Here is a 20860-nt window from a genome sequence, read left to right on the forward strand (position 1 = left end):
CATTCCGGCCTCGGAGCCCCCGCGTGCGCATGCGCGGCCGAGACAAAGTGCTGGCGCCCGCGAGTCATGGCTGCAAAGAGCTTCGCTTCCCGTCTCAGGACCTCGCGGCGGTTTCTGAATGGCTTCTTGGCCGGGGCTGTAGTGGGCGCCGCGGGAGCGGGGCTGACGGCGCTGCAGTTCCTCCGGCGTCCGGACGCGGGATCCGCGAAGCTGGCGAGGCAGCCACACGGTGAGTCTGCAAGCCTGCTCTGTCCCCGGGGCTCGGCTCCCCACTGCTCCCCCAAATTCTTCACCTGGCTGCGGGCTCACACGTCACCACCCCTCCATCCTTAGCTCCACCCCGAGCTGAGACTCTGTTTGTTCTCCACCTTAGGTGCAGCACAGTGCCTGGTACAGAATTGGCCTTCAGTAAGTGTCTTAGTTTGTTTTCCTGTTGCTGTGACAACGTATACCTGACAGAAGCAACTTAAGGGGTCTGTTTTAGCTCCCCGTTCAAGGTGCACCCCATCGTGGCGGGGAAGGAGCTCGAAGCAGCTGGCCACGTCCCTCCACTGTCAGGAAACGGACGAATACGTGCTGCCGTTTGGCTCCCTTTTCTCCCAGTTTCTACAGTGCGAATCCCAGTCAGGGAATGGCCCAGCCCATAATTAAACTGGAGGTCCCCATATCATTTAATACAGCCAAGATTCCCCCTCTCCCCATAGGAATACCCGGAGGCCTGCTTCTCAGGTGTTTCTAGATTCTGTCAAATTGACAACATTACAAGAATGTTTGAAGGCGTTTCCGTAAAGAATATCTGCTACCCAGTCTTCCTAGTGTGTACATCCTTAAATTTACGGGGCATCTTATCTTTAGACAAAGAAGTGAGCACAGACCCATCACATTCCAGGACGTGCTGAACCACCCGCTTCTTTGACACTTGCCATTGTGCCAGAGGACTGCTCTGGGGAGGCATGGGGAGGAGTCACTTGGAAACAGCTCCGGGTTGAGTCCTCTAGGAGGAAGTGTCAGTTTCTTAGCCGCACTGCAGTGAAGGCTTCAGTCTGTCTTTCCTTGAACAGAAACACTGGGGAAGTATCAGTGAGGGACAGTGTGGGTGGGCTTGTTTCCTTTGTTTTTGCTTTGAGCCAGTACTCACTGTGACCCAGCCAGGCATGAGACTTGGAGTAACAGGTGTGTGCACCCACTCTTGGAGTTAAGGTCTTTTAAAAACCGAAATGGATACTTAACCTGGCAGCTGATGTATCACGTTGATGAAAAACTAAAACGATGGCCATTTTTGTCTCTATTAGTCGCAAGAGGTTCCCATCCATCCACTTTTATACTTGTAGCACTATGGTTTTCCTTTGAATTCTCCCCCTACCCCTCATACACACAGTTTGTGGTACAGGTTTAGAAAACTAATGTAGAAAACTAGTGAGATTGGATTCTTATTTCTTTTTGGTCCCAGGAGTGAAGCCAGGGCCCGTATACCCTAGTCCATGCACAGCTCTGTCATTGAGCTGTGCTCTGCCTCGAGCCAGGTTTTATTTAATTATGTATAGCACATGCCTGTTAATTCCACGTGTGGTCAGCAGGAGCAGGAAGAACAAACGTTTAAGGCCTGCCTAGGCCACGGAGTAACTTCATAGTTAGTTATGAGTAACCCTGTGTTTGTTCCCTAGTCCCCAAACTAAACGCGTACCCCCAGAGCTGAAGCTCATTGTGAATACCTGACAGAGGGTAGGCAAAGGAGGATTTTGCTGAACTCTTTTCTTTGACTTAATAAATTATGGCAAAGATGAGGCCTATTTGATTAGACTCCCTCCTCCTTCAGAGTCAGGCTCCTTGGAGAGACTTTTGAGGCAGTTGTTTTTAGACTTCACCGTTGTCTTTAGAATCCTTTGTTCTTAATAAGAATAATTACTTTTTTTCTGTTCATAACCCCCTCCTTTCTTTCTTTCTTTCTTTCTTTCTTAGAATCTGCAGAAGAAGCTGTCTTGGAACAGTTTGGGTTTCCTTTAGCTGGAACAGAGACCAGGCGTTACACTAACCATGCCTTGTCTTACGATCAGGCAAAACGGGTGCCCAGATGGGTTCTTGAACATATATCCAAGGACAAGATCATCGGTAGGTGGTTGGGGAAAATGTACAGGTGCTGATTAGAGGGCTGTTGGTAATTTCAACCTTTGTACCTCATAGCACACGTTGAAAGTGATATTTGTCTGCTCTCTGAGAAGCAGCTGAGAGCTACATCCTGACCCACAGGTAGAGAGACAGGAAAAGAAGAGACTGGGCTTAGCATGGGGCTTTGCCATCTCAAAGCCCGCTCCCAGCAGCACGGTTCCTCAGTGAGGCAGGCCACACCCCCCAGTCCTTCTCATCCTTCTCGGAGTCCACCAGGTGGGGACCAGCATGCCTGTAGAGGCTATTCTCATTCTAACTACCATGTTGCTTATCAACATTCATCCCTCTCAGAGATCTGTCTGTGGGGTTTCTGGGTGGAATTCTTACCTTAGATGTTTATCATCTCAGAGCCAATAGAGAAGCTGTAAGACATCCTCCCCCTCCTGAGCAGAACAGACCTCTGTGTCTGTGTGTATCCTTTATCCACTCACTCAGTACAGATAAGCTTGCCAGAATATAGTTTTGTAAAACAATACACAAGTGTCTGGTTTTAATGGTCTCATATATGAATGTTTTCATTGTTTTGTATGTGAGAGTTTCATATAGGCATGTAATGAGTTTTGATCAAGTCCGTCCCCTTCCCCCCCCTTCAGTTCTACCCTGTCCCTTTCAGACTATTTCCTTATAATTTCATGTGTTCTTCTTTTTCTTAACATCCCCTGCCCCCTCCACTCCTGCCCACCCCCACTCCTGCCCCCCACCTCCCAGACCACTTAGTGCTGTCATATGTACGCTTGAGTGTGGGTTGCTTCTCAGGGGCTTCAGTTGCTTGTGGCTCGTAGGTGAGAAGAGGGACTTTGTGACCTCCCTGCCCCTTTGTTGGTTTGATCTTGTGCGTGCTCCTGGGATCCTGGGAGTGCTACATGATGGTGCTTTGGTGAACAAGTTGATTTGGTGGTGAAGTTTTCTCTGCTCCTCACCATTTACCGTTTCCGCCCGTACACAGCCCAGGGCAGTTTCCCTTTAACTAGAAAGGCCAGAGTCAGAGCGAGAAGGAGCATCACTGTAGGAGAAGCATCCATCCTAGGCCAACCTTACTGAGCTCAGATGGAATATGAGCTACTTAGGACCCGGAGGCACGCATGTGGTCCCTGACATGTGTTCCCTGACGCCAGCCGCCGGAAGCTGTCCCTTTCCACACTATCCAACCTTCGAGCCTCAGAGGACCCCCTGATAACCATCTGTGTGTTTTTCTTCAGGTGACGCTGACAGAAAGCATTGTAAATTCAAGCCGGATCCTTCTGTCCCTTCAGCCTTCAGCGCCCTCAATGAAGACTATATCGGAAGCGGCTGGTCACGAGGCCACATGGCCCCGGCAGGAAATAACAAGTTTTCCAGTGTAGGCATATTTTGGAGAGGATGAGGCTGTGTGACTGATGACCTAGGAAGCAAATTGTAAAGCTCAAGAACGTCCTTGTCCGGTTTTGTTATTTTTTTGTGCCTTTTTAAAATTTTAATTTATGCTCCTTTGTATTTTACCTCCATGTCTGTCCGACTGAGGGTGTCAGGCTTCACTTTTCATTTTAACTTGTGTCTGTTGAACAAACATTTCACCACTGAGCTACACCCAGCCCCTAACTCTTTTTTTTTTTTTTTTTGAAAAGTTTCAGAGATGAAGAAAAGTTGAAACACAGCAGCAGTAGATATGACCCAGTGGCTGCCAGGCTGCTGTGGGGTGGTGGGGCTGGCTAGTCAGTGAGGTGGAGTTTTGTGCGAGTAGATTAGATATGCAGAGAGAGTGCATTACAGTGGCCAGAAACTGGGAGAAAAGGGACGTTTTCTCTACTACTTTTTTTTTTTTTTTTAAAGATCTATTTATTATGTAAGAACACTGTAGCTGTCCTCAGACACTCCAGAAGAGGGAGTCAGATCTCATTACGGATGGTTGTGAGCCACCATGTGGTTGCTGGGATTTGAACTCAGGACCTTTGGAAGAGCAGTCAGTGCTCTTAACCACTGAGCCATCTCTCCAGCCCTCTCTACTACTTTTGAATTAAAATTTGGTTTTCATGCCTCTTAAATAAAGTTCCTGGAGGTTGGCCTTTCCTCCAGATGTGCAAAGCCTCTGTTTAGTCTCCTTTTCCCTGGAGGCCTTTAGTCCTTGGAGCTGATAAACATGTGTTTGGGTGGCTGCTATAAATGACAAGAAAGGCCAGACACACTGAGCTACTTGCGTTATAGTTTTTATTATTATTACTACTCAAGACATACTTATGTAGCCCAGGCTGGGCTAGAACCCATTATGTAGCTTAGGGTGACCCTGAGTTTCTGATCACCATGCCTTTACCTCTGAAGTACTGGGCTGATGGGCATGTGCCACTGTGCCCAACATGGCATGCATGCATACGTGTGTGTGTGTGTGTGTGTGTGTGTGTAAGTCTAATTTTTTTAATGCAAGTAATTTTGTGTATATTTTGTGTGTGTGTGTGTATGCATGGATCATATATGGAAGCCAGAGGGTATCTTTGTAATTTGTTCTTTCCTTAATCTGTATGTGGGTTCTGGGCATCAGATTAGGGCTAACAAGGTTGTGGAGCAAGCACCTTTACCTGCCGAGCCATCTCACTGGCCTGGAGGCGTTACTCTGCATAACCATAGTTTTCTGCCTTGGAATATCTATTTATTTGTTTGTTTGTTTATCTAAGCAAACATCAGGTTTGGGCTGTAGCCTGAGTGGGGCTGTGGCTAGGTGAGTAGGTAGTGTGGAGACTAGCCGTTAGAGCTAATCTAGAGCAGAGGCATTCTAGAATAACACAGTTTCATTTTTCCCTTCTCAGGAAGCCATGGCAGAAACCTTTTACCTTTCTAATATCGTGCCTCAGAATTTTGATAATAACTCCGGCTACTGGAACAGGTAGGTATGGACGGTAGGCGGCGTGCCGCGAGCTGGACTGCCAGCTTGCTTGTGTTGTCTCTGTGTTCACTCCTCAGGCGCCATCCTGGCTGAACGCTGCTGTCTCTGCCGTGTTTGAGAGACAGCCTGCCTCTCTGGCCCATGTGCTACTGCTCAGAAGTCAGGTTTCTAGAGAAACTAATCAAGGTAGTACTGAGTGGTGTGTCCAGGAAAGGCACGTTCCTGAGCTTGGCAGGGGAGGCATTGCCAGCTGCCCAGGCTGCCTTCCAGCCTGTGACTGTCCTTTGTCGCCTCCTGATTGCCGAGATGACACACGTGCTGCCCCGCCTGGTCTGCTTCCGAGCTTTGCAAGAGAAAAGCTTTGGTTTTAGTGGTAGACACCATGAGACCGCTGAGCCCTCTGCTGCTTCTGACATTGCTAACTTTGCCAGGTGGTCTTACCAAGCATCGGAGGAGACGGGGATCGACCCAGTCCTGGCTGGAGGCCACCACTCCTCTCAGCTCCTCCCAGAATGTGGTTGTCTCAGGCAGGTGCGCTTCTCAGAACTATGTAGTATTTCACAGTTCAGAATTCAGCTAAGGGTGCATGTAGTTTTTTGGTAGACCACTTGCTTCAAAAGCACAGGGGTCTTGCCTTCCATCTCCACCACACACACACACACACACACACACACACACACACACACACACAACCCTAAGAAGAGAAAGTGCTGTGTCAGATGAGGATCTGGGCTCAGTTTCTGGCACCGTGTGGTGGCTCACGGCTGTAGTGCTAGGTCCAGGGGATCCAGGGTCTTTTTCAGGTGATCGTATAGTAGTTCACTTATACGCAGGTAAAATGCACATGTAAAATAAAAAGATAAATCTAAAAAAAAAAATAACTATTAAGAAAATGTCCTATATTTAAAAGAGGTTGGGGCTGGAGAGGCAGCGCCGTGGCTAGGAGCTTGCAGGAGACAGGAGTTTGCTTCCCCGTACCTGTACCCGGTAGCCCAGGGGTCCAGCACCCTCCTCTGTCCTCTGTACACATACAGACACACAAAGAACCTGTAGTGAATCTGTAAAGACTTCCTAAGTCAGGGCCCATGTGTTTCATCTGTGTACTCTAATCCTTACCACCTGCTCAGACTAGAAGATACGACTTTATAAATGGATGTTTGTAGGAGAAAAGGCTTGTTTTAAAACGTAGCCCACAGTACTTAACCTACTACACTTAAAAAATTAACAGTAGTTCCTTAGTGCCAGCTGTACAGAGTTCAGATTCCCCCGAGTGTCTCTGCCACAGGGAGTCAGAAGGTTCCAGTCTAACTCCCAGGTCTCCTCGCTCCCCAGTGAAGCTTCCCCTCTCAGCTTGGTAAAGCTCTGGGCGGTCTTCCCCTTCCTTGCCATTGTTGTGTCTGCAGACTGCACACCTACGGGAGCCTTTGGAGTTTCTTTCTCCCGAGGGAGACCTTGGTAGAGAGCAGCACTTCACCTTGTAACTAGGCATCCGCACTCTGGGAGGAGCTGAGAGGAGTGGTGGCCGGGGTCGCCAGCCCCTGTAGGCCACACCACACACAGTGCAGTCTAAAGAGTGCATATCACTGTTGCATGGACAGTCCTGTCATGAGGCAGTCACTGCACGGGACGGCCAGAAGCTAAGCGCCCACTGTGTAAGGAGTCCATGTTCCTAGTGTCCTTAGCCTTTTGGGAAAGACGCATCCTGGTGATGAGAGACAAAAGAGCCATCGCTTGGTCCAGTAGTCTCTCATGATACACGTTCTAGAAATAGCCACGACTTGGGGAATTACAGTTTAGCTTTTGACTTTTATGGGTAAGTACAGGAGACGTGGTCTGAGAAACATCTTGGTATAATATAAGCCCTACCTTCAGCTTTAGATGGGATGAACTTATACAAGTTGGGGTGCATAGCTACAGTCTTGATACTGTTCTTAATTAAAAAAAATATATATTGGTTTTTGAGACAAGGTCTCACTATGTCTCCTTGGCTGCCCTGGAACTATGTAGACAGCAAGACTGATCTCTGACTATCCAGATCCTCCTGCCTCTGCCTTCTGGGTGCTGGCACTAAAGGTGTGTGCCACGATGGCTGTCCCTAAGTCAACCTCTTAAATGAGCTGTCTCATTTAAGAGTCTTTCCTAGGGACTGGGTGGCTTGCTGCTTTCTTACGTGACACCTGTGAGCATAAAACATTATTTTTGATTTGTTTTTCAGAATAGAAATGTATTGTCGTGAGCTGACGGAGAGATTTGAAGATGTGTGGATAGTATCAGGACCTTTAACCTTGCCTCATACTAGGAATGATGGAACGAAAACAGTTAGTTACCAGGTAGGGACGTGTAACATTCCAGCGCATGTTGTTCCGCGAGCTCGTAATCTCGTTGGATGCTCTGCTTCCTGACGTCATGTATTCAGCATTGTTTATCAGGTGCCTCCTGCTAGGGTTACAGAAGCAGATCCAGTGAGGGGGTAAAAACAACCATTGGCAGTTAAAGGGAGGCACTCACCACCCAGCTATGTTGAAGACATTCTTGTTCTTTTTCTTTCTTTCTTTTTCTTTTTTTTTTTTTTTAAGATTTATTTTTATTTATTTTATTTTTATTTTTTTGAGACAGGGTTCCTCTGTGTAGCCCTGGCTGTTTGGAACTCACTCTGTAGACCAGGCTGGCCTTGAACTCAGAAATCCGCCTGCCTCTGCCTCCCAAGTGCTGGGATTAAAGGCGTACGCCGCCGCCACCACCACCCGGCTTATTTTTATTTTTATGTAAGTACACTGTAGCTGTCTTCAGACACAGCAGAAGAGGGCATCAGATCCCATTACAGATGGTTGTGAGCCACCATGTGGTTGCTGGGAATTGAACTCAGGACCTCTGGAAGAGCAGTCAGTGCTCTTAACCGCTGAGCCACCTCTCTTCCCCCCACACCCCCCCACCCCGTTCCTGACTCTGGAACACTTAGGGACCGTAGAGAATAGACAAAGTGTGTGAGAACTTGCAGTGACGTAGAGACAGATTGTACCTACTGCCCTGGAAGGCTCCAGTGTTCTTGGACCTTCTCCGGAGGAGCGCCTTAGAGGGCTGACGGCTCTACCAAGAGTGTGACTGCATCTCTGTGGAGAGGCCCCCTGAGCATTGTGCCGGGAGGGTGGCACTGTGTGCCCGGCCATGCAGGGGAGGGACACTTGGGGAATGCAGGTCGGGTTAAGCCACCAGAGTCGGTGATGGGAGGCCTAGGGAACAGCTGGAAAGGCCCGGAGCAGCGGTGGGGTGGGGCGGGGTGGCGGCTGCTCTGCGCTTGCCCGTGCTTGCTGTCTGGGTGTGCCGTGCGTGTCTGGTGTCTGTGCCTACTGCTTTCATGTGGGTTCCAGGGTTGGGAAGTCCAGTCGTTCTCAGAGGCGCTAAAGGAAGCAAAGGCCAGCTTCCTCTTCTGACCAACTTGATCACTTAGTTTTAGGGTTTTTTTTTTGTTTTTGTTTTTGTTTTCAAATCTTAGAGTCAAAGTGCCTAAAGGTGTCTGTTATTTTAATTTGGAAATATAATTATTCTTGGCTTTGCCTAAATCCTCTTACTCCCATTGCCAGGAAAGACTGGTGACCCATAAACCTGAAACGATTCACTCATGTTTCGTGTGTGTGAAACTGAGAGCTTTAAGTAAATAACCTGCTCTGTAATAAAATGTTACACAGCATAAAGGAAGAACTAACTCAATTCAGAGCGTCTTGCTACATATTTTTTTTTTTTTGGTTTTTCGAGACAGGGTTTCTCTGTGTAGCCCTGGCTGTCCTCAGAAATCCGCCTGCCTCTGCCTCCCGAGTGCTGGGATTAAAGGCGTGCGCCACCACGCCTGGCTACATATTTTTATTGTATAAAATAATTTTTAAAAATTAAACATATTTTGATCATATTCTCTCCCTCCCCCAAGTCCTTTCAGATCATCTCCCCTCCCTACACACCCAAGTTTAAGTTCTTTCTCCAAAAAAACCCAAAAAACAAAGACCTAATACAATAAACCCCTCAGAATCAAACAACATAACAAAATATAACAATACCCCAAAAGATAAACAAAGTGTACATCATATTTATTTATTCTGGTAGGCTTTATTATTATTTTTGCTACTGTGTTGTTCCAATTCAATAGTGGAAAACATTCGTTTTATTTATTGCTTTTCTTATTGGATATGATTTTCTAATCTACAATTTACAAAATCATGTGTCCAAGTTCTTTGTGCTGAGAGGGCTTCAAAGCAATGGTACAAGCTTTTAGCCATCGGCAGGCAGATCTTGCCTTCTAAAAGTCACCTCTTGTTAAATATCCAACGCCCCCACCCACACCAGAGAAGTGTCTGGTTCCCTCCAGAGTGCCCCAGGAAAGGAAGCACTCAGACAAACGGACATGGGAGCGAGCTGGGAGGTGGTGGGGTTAAGCCGCCTGAGTCTACGATCGCAGGCTTACCGTATCTGTGACTAAATATGAGAGCCAGATATAGTGTAAACCAACTGAGTTAAGTCGGTACCGCTAGTGAGTGAGTACACGGGGCCAGGGCGCTCCTGATTGACAGCTGCGGAGTTGTCATGAGTGAAAATCTTAGGGATCCTTTTGTGGCCCTCACAGTAACAATCTTTTCAAGCAGGTATCATCAGTGGATGCCAGTGTAGCAGGAGTTCCGTGAGGAGCAGGGCGTAGGCTCATCACCCCATAAGTCGTTTAATGATCAGAGAGGTGAGAAATACAACCTTAACTTCCAAACCAAATGACCAGCGCTCTTACCTCTAGTAACGGGACTTAGTGATAGAAGTGCCGTTTCTGCAAAAAAGAGTAATGTTCAAGTCCGCTGTGTGGAAATAGCAGGCGGAGCCCAGGGGAGGACATTATAAAACACACTGTGTGCTTTATCAAAGAAGGGATCATGCCATGAACACAAAGGCCAGGGAAGCAGCTGGGCTGGGGTAACAGACATGGAAACAAAGTCTGCAGTGTGGTTTGAAGGCAGAAGGCAGGGCTGCTGGGGTGGTGTGTGGGACACGTGGACCATGCTTGGGGTCTGGAGACCAGATAAATGATGCTGCTACTCAATTTCCTGATTTTCGTAGTTGGTCTGTAACTATGTCAGTGAATGTCTGTTCTTAGACCGTACATCCTAGGGGATCAAGGAGTGAGCCTGTGACTTAGTTTAAATAAGTTTAGGGACAACAGAAAGGAGAATGATAAAGGCATCAAGGAGGATGTTACCAGTTGGTGGACTGGGTGAATAATGGAGTTCTTAGACCGTTTACAAAGTCTGAAGTTCAAAATGGAAAAAATACAAAGATGATGTTCTCTGGTCTCAGTTTTCATTGCACTGGCACATGTGATGTTGTCAGTGATGGAACTTGGCCGTTAGTTTATCAGTGGATGATGCTCAAGAGGTTCAAGTAGCCTGAGGAGTTTCTGGAGATCTGTCAGCCTTCCTCACAGTCATCAGACGCATGAGGCCAGCCGGGCTTCCTGAAAGTGTGTTTTGGGTGAGGGTCTTGGCTTTTGATTTTATCTTAGAGCCTTACTTGTCCTAGGTCTTCATTTTCTGGGCTTCTGAGCCCTTACCATTCCAGGTCTTCAATGTCTAGGGCCTGTGGATGTTTACAATGGCAGAGCTTTAGTTCAGTTTTCCTCAGGGGCTGTCATGGGGGAGGGCAGTGTACACCTGTAAGTGACAGTCCTCAAGCCGTATTCTTGATTGCTTTCTCTTTCCTTCCCTCCTTCCCTCCTTCCTTCCTTCCTTCCTTCCTTCCTTCCTTCCTTCCTTCCTTCCTTCCTTCCTTCCTGTGTGTGTGTGCGTACACGCGTGTGCTCTGTATGCATATGGGGTCTGTCCTCCCTCCACCTTCACAGGGCTGCTGGGATTGAGTTTAAGTCACCATGGCTAACATGGCAAAGCACCTTTACCTGTTGAGTCATCTCCGGGGTCTTTTTTTATTTGAGGTAGAACCTCACCATGTAGCCCAGGCTGGCCTAAGAACCTCACCATGTAGCCCAGGCTGGCCTAAGACAGCAGCATCCTCGGCTTCCCAGTGCTGGGATGACAGGTGTCACCCTGCTGGGCTCTCTACTGATTATTTCTGTTTCAGATTAAAGAGGGCTATGCTGCATTTTTCAACTCTGGTTTGTCATTTATTAGCCTATTTGTATATAATCTGCGCCTCAGCACAGCTCCAGATTCTGCAGGTCCCAGACTTTGTCTACTGCAGAGGTGTGAACAGAGGCTTGCCTATGACTCGCACCTCAGGGCGGGTTTTGGCCGATGATGCAACGCGTCTGTCATTTGCACTGGAGTTGATGATGTTAGTGGCTAGGGGACCTCATGCATGTTCTCCAGTAGAATGAGAATAAATTGATAATTTTATTGAAAAAAGCAAAACTAAAAATTGACTAATAAGCAACAGTTAATTGAAATCCGAGGAAAACCCTGTACAGGACGCAGTCCTGCGGTGTATGTAACAGTCGCTGTCCATAACGGAATGCACTGGGGAGCAGCTTGCAGCGGAGGGTCTGCCTCGTAGAGGGAGCGCACATGTTTACCTCTGCCTTGACCCTTCCCCCGCTCCTGGCCAGTTCCCTCTCATGTGTTCCTGTCCAGCACCTTGGGCCTTGGGATTATACTGTGGGGTCTATTGAAAGTACAAAGCCAGGATTTATAGTGCCGAGTGTGTGTGTGTCTGTGCACGTGCAATGTGTTTGGGCCTGTAGGGAAGTAGATGTAATTCTATGTCATTAAGTTGGTGCCACTTGAGAGACAAGTGTAACACGACAGACACAGCGGACGGCGAAGGGCGCGCAGGGAACCGCCGGTGCCATTTCTAAGAGTGTAGTCATGTGCTTTGACTTTCAGTTCTTTTATAGGGGGTGAGGAGGTTTGAGACAGGGCTTCTCCATGCAGCCCTGGTTTTCCTGGAACTCACTCTGTCGAACAGGCTGGGCTCAAATTCACAGAGATTCACTTGTCTCTGGGCGCTTTCACTTTCTTGTTGACATGGTTCGGGTCATTTAAGCCCTACCTTTCAGACAGAGAGATCAGTAGGTTCCTGTGAAAGACTCCGAAAGGAGCCCCTCGCTCAGGCCTCAGGACAATAGCGGACACCCAAGAACTCACGACAGACTGAGCTTGTTGCAAACCACATGAGGCTTTATTCGGGGGAAGCCAGAGCTCTGCGGACGACTCATATCCCATGCAGGGGTAGAGGAGTCGACCTCGAGGGGAAAGAGGTCCCACTTTTTATAGGCCCTCATGGGGGGAAGGAGAAGGGGGAGAGTAGGGGATTTCCAGATCTAAACAATGTCTATTCTCAAGAAATGGGTATGGGAGGGGTACAAGGAAAGAGTCTAATGAAGGTGCAGCAATGGGCACACACCTGGTCAGAACATTGGCAGACACACAGGTTCAAGGAGTGGCCAGAGCATTGTGCACCTCTATTTTTCTAAATCAGTGAAGCTAGTTCTGCTAACACTGACGTCTATCTTGCCAATTTCAGGGCTTCTGTGTCCTTTTACATTCTGCCAGGATCTTTCACCTGAAGGTGTTATCCTCGAGGTCTTTTAACTTCCTTGTCCCTCCCCAATCCCCACCCCACCACCCCCCCTTCCACTCACTACGGTCATTTCCTTAGAACAGTTTTGGTGTGTTGCCCTGGTTGTTCTGGAAGCCTTGGGATCAGGCAATCCTTGGAGTTCACCTCTCAAGTAGCCAGGGCATACCTCAGCTATTCAGCACATTTAAATTAGCTCGAGTGTGTACCTGGAAGCTCTGGGTGCTTCTCATACAGAGTGTAAAGGTGGCCACAGAGAAAATGAATGGTAATGGACAGTTGATGAGGGAGAGGAGGGTGAGGAGGCAGGATTGGTCACCTGGGGAGTCCCAGCAGAGACCTAGGTAAAGTGAGGGGGAAGCTGAAGTTGATGTTAAGAGAGCATGGCTCTGTGCAGTCCGTGGTGACAAGGAGCAGGTGGGAACTGCGGGTGGGGACTGCAGGGAGACGGGACACTTCCACGAGGTGTGGGTGAGTCTGCGTCTGCTTCCTGTGCCTTCTCTTGGGCTCTCTTCCTTCTATATGCTTGTATTGTCCCATTCTAATGTGCTGGTTTTGTTTTATCTTATTTTTTTTCTTCGTATCCCTTAGAAGCCCGTTTGTTTTCTAATGAGAGACAGAAAGGAGGTGGATCTGGATGTGAGGGAGGTGGGGAGGAGCTGGGAGGAGTGTGGGGGGGGGAACCATAATCAGGATGCATTATGTGAGAAAAAGATAATTTTCAATAAAAGAAAAAATCAATTTAATTGGGCAAAAAAATGTATTTGTATGCACACAAATGTATTTGTATTTGTATGTAAATGTATACGCATGTGTAATCTTGTAGTCTCACTAAGGAAAGCACATTTGAGGAAAGATGAGACTGGAAGAGTAGGGGAGGGGCAGCCTGTTCTGAAGCAGTGAGCACATTTATTCAGAGGAGGCTGAAGAGATGAAGGGCCGGGGCCTGGTGCAGAGATCTGAACATCCAGCCAGAATCCGGGCGGTTCTCCAGCACGCAGGACCTTTTAGAGTTCCAATCAGGCATTTTAGTGCGCATTGCACAGCTTTCGAGAGCTGTCTGTTCCTCTCAAGGAACAGTGTGAGCCTGAGCCCCCGCTCCGGGGCGGTGCTTGGCAGTTAGGCACGATGATTCCGAGCCACGTGGCTGCTGCTTGTTTTCAGCTGCACGTGCTCTGTCCCTCAGGAGAACGGACACAGCCAACGTTCTAGGTGCTGTGCAGGTGCGGAGCGTGTGCGAGTGTAGACTCTGGAGAAGTGAAGCAGACGAACTGGCCTGCGGTGAGGGCATCATGCTACAACCCTCACCAACCCAAACGTTGCGGCTGTTCCTTTACACACAGGAAAACTGAGGGTTGCAGAGGTCAACTCCAGGTCACACAGCTCCTCGTTAGGAGGCGAGGTCCAAGCCTGGCTCTGTCTTTTCCCACACCTGATGCTCAGTCTGTCAGAGCATTGTCCTTTGAGGCTGTGCCACAGGGACAACTGAGTGTCCAGTACAGAGCATGAGTCTGTCAGTAATGAAAGGCGTTCTCAGTGGAGGCCAGTTGCAAGGAATATCTGCGAGCATGCAGAAATAGCAGAAAATGGGCCAGGAGGGTTCCTTACAGCCAGGCAGAGATGTCCACTAGGATCTGGGAGATGGCTCATAGTACCCTAGAACTGAGTGCGTGTGGCCCCCAGGGAGGGCAAGTAGCAGTGATTTTATCAGAAGTGAGTCGGCTGACAGCTCGAATCAGAATCGCCCTTAGCATAGCTGAGGCTATCCATGTGCTTTCTCTGATGTGCCCATTCCGAAAGAGAGTCCAGGCAAGGGAAGCAGACCTGAAGACTTGGGTTGGAACGTTGTAAATGATCCGAGGAGCGTGCTGGCGGGAAGCTCCAGATTTCTGCCAGTTACTCCCAGGGAGGGAGAAAATCGGAAACCTGCCCCAGGAGTCTGGAGGCATCCTGGTGGGAAAGGGAGCGTCTACCTGACATCTAGGGGATGTTTGTCTCTTTCCGCATCTACCCACTGCCTGGAGCAGTTCCCTGCAGGTGGAGGCTCTATTCCGTGTGAACAGCCTCACCAGCAGGTGCCTGCTGTGGTGACACAGGGCTGACCGACACACTCCTGTTGACTTCCCCCTCCTTTAAGGGCGTGGTCTCTCAGTGTGTCTGGGCAGTTTTATTTTTGGTCTGACTTTCTTCCTCTCCTCCTTGTCTTACTGGGCATGGTGTCTGTCACTAAATGCATTTATCTTAACGTCACTCAAGACACGATAGCTATGACACTGCAAGCAGCAGGCTAAGTCTATTCTTTCTTGCCAACTTCTAAAACTGGGTTGGCTTTGCGGCTATGACGGGTACTGGGTTTCTGTCACTGAGAGGGGAGGAAGGAGGCACTCTGACCAGTGTTTAGGAAACGACCAACTTACATGGGAGTCCATCTTCTAGCTGTTACATGTGTTGTATTTTCTACTCACTTCCAGTCGGTCAGTTTCCAGTTTTTGTTAGCCTTGACAAGGGTTCAGGGTTCCTGAGTGTTTTAATGGTGACAGCGATCTCCTTTGTAAAGCACTTTTATGCCAAATCTTCTGTGAAAAGGTTTGTTGCTGCTGTACTGATATTAAAGCTTGGTTCCTGTTAAGCCACGGCAATCCTTTGTCCGCGGTCATTGGTGTTGTACTTCGTTTCTCCATGTTGACCTCTAACGGCCCGAATCTTGCTGGAACCCACGGTTTTCCACTCTGCCACTGCAAAACCTGGCTTCTGAATGACATCCACTTCAAAAAATAGGTTTTTAAAAAAATAGGTCTTGATGATTTTGAAATCTTTTTTGTTGTTGTTGTTTTGAGCAGGGTCTCATATAGCCCAGGCTGGCCTTGAACTCCTGCTCCTCCTGCCCCCACCTCAAGGTTCTAGGATTATAACTATGCACTATCATAACCCGCACTCCCTTTGGAATCAGGGTCTCACTATATAGCCCTGGGTGGCCCCAGACTCACACTCACAGTTATCGCCTGCCTTTTGGGATTAAAGGTATCCTCCCTCCCTCCTCCCCTCCCCTCCCCTCCCCTCCCCTCCCCTCCCCTCCCCTCCCCTCCCCTCCCCTCCCCTCCCCTCCCCTCCCCTCCCCTCCCCCCTCTCTCTTACCATATCAGTCTGTTGTCGTAACAGTCGTGTGAGGGGCATTTGGGGATTGCTGGTGCTGTTTTAGAAATGAAGGAAGGAGCCTGGTTTTGTTATAGCTTATGACAAGTGGACCCTGTGCAGGTGTCTGTCTGGTCAGCAGCCTAATGCTTCAGTGCATGCGTTCCAGGGACACTGTCCGGCAGTGACTTTCCTGAAAGTAAATGCTTATGTGTTTTGCTGAGCTACCTATAAGGAAAAGAACCCTAAGGTATTTTAAGATTATTTATGTCTCAAGTTTTTTGTTGTTTTTGTTTGTTTGTTTTGAGAGTTTCTCTGGGTAGCCATGGCTGTCCTGGAACTCACTTTGTAGACCAGGCTGGCCTCGAACTCAGAAATCCGCCTGCCTCTGCCTCCCGAGTGCTGGGATTAAAGGCGTGTGCCACCACGCCCGGCTCTTAAGTCCCAAAGTTAAGGAACAGACACTGGGTTATTTAATTTTCAAGCAGGCATGGTGTCTTTTGCGTGTGCTGAGAAACTCAGACAAGGTTACTCAGAAAATGAACGTAGATTTTGCTTTCTACTTACCTGTGGGGAGGTCTTGGCCAGAAGCAAAGCACCTCTGTCAAGGACTGAGGTGCAGCTGAGGGATAGACTGGTGCCCAGCATCCCTGATGCCTTCTGGACTGCAGCACTGGAGATCCTCAAACTGTCATGAGTCTAAAACCCCAAAACTATAAAACGGCACGTAAGCAAGTAAAGCCGGGAAGTGGGAAATGTCAGTTATGGATACTTTTTGCTGGAAGTGAAGGAACTCGGTTAGCGGTTCTGGTGGTCATGCCTTATGATGACCAGGCAATTATTTGTGAAAATGACCATTTGTTTGCGGACAGGGAGCTCACAAGATAGACATAGGCAAGAGAATGGTATAGAAGGATCCCAGGGTTTTCATGCTGTGTTGCAGTGGCATGGAAAGCCCACTAGGTGGTGCCAGGAGTTGGCTTACCAGCCACTGTGGGATGTTTGCAGCTCGTTTCCTACCACCTTGTGAGTGTGGCTCCATCGTAGTTATGTCCTTAGTTTTGGTTCCTGAGCCCTTACTGTTATTATTTATCATGTTTCAGCATCGGGCCACATGCCGTGGCAGTCGGCTCTCCCCGCAGATAGTGTCCTGCAGAGTTCTCTGCCCTCCTCTTTCCTTTGTAATGAGATTTGTAGTCCGGGCTGGCCTCGAGCTCTTAAGTGTATAGCCAAGGATGACCTAGAGCTTATGGCCCTCCTGCCTTCACCTGGATGCCAGATTCCTAGCTGCACCACCCTTTTACCGTGCTGCGGGTCAGTGCTAGGCTTACGACCCAGCATCATTAGCATCTGCTGGGGTTCTGTGACCCGAGTGTGAACACCAGCTTACCTTCTCATCCCTTTGCTTCGACGAGCTCACGTCCTCATGCACAGCTCACCCCTGGGGCCGAGATCTCGAACCTGTGAGCAGTGTGGTTTCGTAAGCCCTGCTCTGTCTGAGCCCTGACCGACCAACCACTTTCCGTATGTTCAAAGGCATTGTTGTAGATCCTGTGGCGGGGTCTTCCCTGAAGTCCTGTAGCTGGCTGTGGTAATGTGTAACAGACAGACCATGGAGTTCTGGGCTATGTGCAGTGCAGATAGGAGTTTGTAAAAATCAGGGAAAACCTCTTTTTTGGCTTGCATCTCGCCGCCTTATTTGGGCTTCTGACAGGGAATCTCATCTACAGCTAGAACTGTCTGACAGGAGAGTAACCTACTGACGGCAGCAAAGGCCTGCTCTGGGCACTCCGAGCATGTCCAGTTGGGTCTTGTCATTTTATCGGGGACCATTAAGCAAATGGACATCCCGCTTTTGTTTTTTAGACAACAGATGGAGGCTTTTAAGCATATTGGAAGGACATTTGAAGAGGCTTCTTAATCCTGTTATTTCATTAATACGGCCAACCTACAGAGCGGCTTGTTTCTCTGCCTCTGCCTTCCTCGTTGTGTGGCTACTTTTCTAAAGTGTGTGACTTGACAGCGTAATTTAGAAGGTCGATGTTTGGTAATCCAGGAGCATTTGGAACTAAGCAAAAGCAGTTGCATGGACTTAACTGTGAAAAGTGAGCGACGATCGAGGTGATCTAGAAAGTTCTGTTGCTACTGTGTCTGGCTGCGGCTTCAAGGGCTGTCTGTTGTTCCTTGGGGCGTTTGGGCTGTTTGTACTGTAAGAGCTGGGAGTGCTGAAGCCAGCAGTTCTGACTTCTGTGTTTAGAGTGTTAGGAGTTCTGATTAGCCAATGAAGAGGAAATGACAGCCCCCCTCCCTCCCTCCCACTGGAAGTTCAGTGCTTGCTTATGGCACCCCTTCGTCCTCTGTCCTGTGGACATGCTGTGACCCCTGCCCTTTGGGGTAACATTATGGTTTTTTGTCGTTATTTTGTTCTTTTTGAGACAGAGTTTCTTTGTGTAGTCCTGGCTATCCTGGACACCCTTAGACCAGGCTGGCCTTGAACTCAGAGATCCACCTGCTTTTTTTTCCTCCAGGGTCCTGGGATTAAAGCCTGGAGCCACCGCTTGCAGAGGTAACAGTATTTTAAAGACTGGTTAGAACTGGTCAGTACTCACGGGTTGTTTGAATGTCTTTCCTTTTCCTTGGCAGTTGGTTGAATGCACTGGCTACACTGAGGCCATTCACAGGCCGTTTCCTGTAAGGCATCTACAGAGGTGTGGGAGCAAAACCTGGGAAGTGTCGGCACAGCCCAGTGCACTAATCGGACTCCTCTGTTTTTAGGTGATTGGTGAGGACAACGTGGCCGTTCCCTCGCACCTTTACAAGGTGATCCTGGCTCGCAGAAGCCCGGAATCTACGGAGCCGCTGGCGCTGGGGGCCTTTGTGGTGCCAAATAAAGCCATTGGGTTCCAGTCCCAGTTATCCGAGTTCCAGGTGAGCCTCCATGACCTGGAGAAGATGTCAGGTCTGGTGTTTTTCCCCCGTCTGGATAGAAGCAGGGACATCCGGAATATTTGCTCTGTGGACACCTGCAAGCTCCTGGGTTTCCAGGAATTCACTCTGTACCTGAGCACGAGGAAGATTGACGGAGCCCGGTCTGTGGCCAGACTGGAGAAGGTTCTGGAAGCTTTGAAGAGCTCAGGGGTGGAACCTGACGGTTACTTCCTGAGTCGCTATGAGAAAAAGCTGGAGGAACTGAAGGCTAAGGAGCAAAAGGACGCCCAGCTGGAAAAGCAGTCCTAGTGTCTGTCTGGGTGTGCACTGAGCACCTGTGACCAACAGGTTTATTTTCAAGAAATGATGGAATTCTGACCAAAATCCTCCAAAGACTCGGGACTCAAAACTCAGTGTCGTTGTCCTTCGCTGGGATCCGAGGTGGCCGAGATGGTTTTAAAACTCTGCTCTCACGTGCTGCTTCCCTCATGACCCTGAAGTCCTCCCATCTGTCTGTGTTGGAGGATCCAATGACTGTTCGTCCTCTGTGCAAACCCTGCTATCCCGTCTTACCTGCGGGGAAGCTGAGGCTCAGAGAACTCTGTATCTTTACCATTGGTATTCAACAGAAGTCATCCAGGGTGCCTCAGAGTCCAGACAGAGTTAGATGGGTGTAACTCAGTCCGTACCTGGTCCCTGCATCCAGGGCTGTTTCTGGTACTACAGCCCTCCTGGTGAGAAGGGTGTATCTCTTCTCACATCATTTCTGTGGGAAGAAATGTGGGTCTTGGAAAGATTAGGTACCTTGTGGGTTTAACCAGAGACTGTGGTTCCCTCCGCGGATCACACGGTGCCAGATAAGTATGTTTCTTGCCTCACTGGCTCCTAAAGGAGCCCAAGAAAGGTGTGTGCCAAGAGTCGCCGGGTACCTCTGGTCCTGCTGTCTGCTGGACCAGCACACCACAGGTAGGTATAGCCTGGGCCCAAGGTCCAAACCAGCTCATTGCCTGGGGAAAGAACAGCTGCTTTCTGTGCCGACCTCCAGACTGGTTTATTCAGATCTTGAGCTGTCCTGAGTACATGCGCATAGCCCAGTAGCTTCTGGGCAAAAGGACTTGTCTGAATCTGCCACTCTGCCACTGTCCTCCAAGCAGTACGAGAGTGATCTTTGTGGCATTGTGTTTGCCTCTGATAGAAATGCACGACTTTACAATAAAGACAAGAAGGCTCTGGCTGAGCCGGGCAGTGGTGGTGCACGCCTTTAGTCCCAGCCCTTGGAAGGCAGAGGCAGGCGGATTTCTGAGTTCGAGGACAGCCTGGTCTACAAAGTGAGTTCCAGGACAGCCAGGGCTACACAGAGAAACCCTGTCTCGAAAAACCAAAAAAAAAAAAAAAGAGAAAGAAGGCTCTGGCTGACCCTCTACTGCTCCTTCATTTGGATAAAAAGAAACCATCAGGTGTAGGACACAGTGACGGATTAACTCCGTTCTGCGGTACCTTCCTCTTCCCCATTAACTTGTGCCAGTCCTTCTGAGGATAGAAAGCCAAAATGTCACCATGACCGAAAAAAATCTGTTACTTTCTCTCCTCAGAAAAGAGGTGATGGCGGGGCCTGGGAAGGAGGCTGGGGCTCCTCCTGCCTGTGCCCCAGCTTCCCACCATGTGTTTATGCAGCCGAGCTCCTCCTCCTATGGCCCTGCTCTCCTCTGCTGGCCTGGCTTGCTGCTAGCTTTGGAGTTGCTTCCCACACTTTCCCTACTCTCCCTACTCAGGAAGAATCTTGTCTGTATCAGAAAGTTTCTGTAGCTTGGGATTTTATTTCTTATGAAAGATGCTACCTGGCCATTGTAAGACAGAAATAAGAGCAAACCAAAAAGACAGCACGCCTGACTGCGTATTATTTATTTATTTATTGAATCTGTATTTTTTATGAGTGTTTTGCCTGCTTGCATCTGTGCATACCACCCAAGTGCCTGCTGCCCACAGAGGTTAGAAGAGCTCATTGGATACCCTGGAAGTGGAATCACAGATGGTGATTCACATACTGTGTGAATGCTGGATTCTCTGCAGTTGAATCGGGGTTCTCTGCAAGAGCAGCCAGTGCTCTTGAACCCCGATCTCAGATTTTATGTGAGAAATGTCTATTGGTATACAACACTGATCCTTGAATTGTTCTTGTGAACATTTCATTAAGAGGACCCAAAACAAACACTTAAAATG

At 48.7% G+C, this 20860-nt stretch overlaps 1 protein-coding gene across 2 annotated transcripts; it reads left to right on the plus strand.

Moving 5' to 3' along the window:
• Positions 1-14: 14 nt before the first annotated feature.
• Exog (exo/endonuclease G) lies at positions 15-20044 on the plus strand. 2 transcript variants are annotated; one of them, XM_085828180.1, is made up of 7 exons: positions 15-229; positions 374-408; positions 1960-2109; positions 3366-3505; positions 4944-5020; positions 7236-7350; positions 18488-20044. In XM_085828180.1, the coding sequence occupies exons 1-7, from the start codon at positions 30-32 to the stop codon at positions 18947-18949; spliced, it is 1179 nt and encodes a 392-aa protein (XP_085684306.1). In that variant the 5' UTR covers positions 15-29; the 3' UTR covers positions 18950-20044. The 2 variants fall into 2 exon arrangements, with proteins under 2 accessions (XP_085684306.1, XP_021028206.1); XM_021172547.3 differs by lacking the exon at positions 374-408 and having other exon boundaries at positions 23-229.
• The last annotated feature ends 816 nt before the right edge of the window (positions 20045-20860 follow it).

The sequence above is a fragment of the Mus caroli genome, unplaced genomic scaffold (genome assembly GCF_978045245.1).
Source record: "Mus caroli unplaced genomic scaffold, Mus_caroli_1 scaffold_11, whole genome shotgun sequence".
NCBI classification, from domain to species: Eukaryota; Metazoa; Chordata; class Mammalia; order Rodentia; family Muridae; genus Mus; species Mus caroli.

Bases quoted from the DNA above. Each gene is read 5' to 3' on its own strand.
- Exog (XM_085828180.1), top strand. From the start codon at position 30: ATGCGCGGCCGAGACAAAGTGCTGGCGCCCGCGAGTCATGGCTGCAAA. The intron at 409-1,959 runs GTAAGTGTCTTA...TTTCTTTCTTAG, and splicing joins TGGTACAGAATTGGCCTTCA to AATCTGCAGAAGAAGCTGTC. The intron at 5,021-7,235 runs GTAGGTATGGAC...TTTGTTTTTCAG, and splicing joins AACTCCGGCTACTGGAACAG to AATAGAAATGTATTGTCGTG.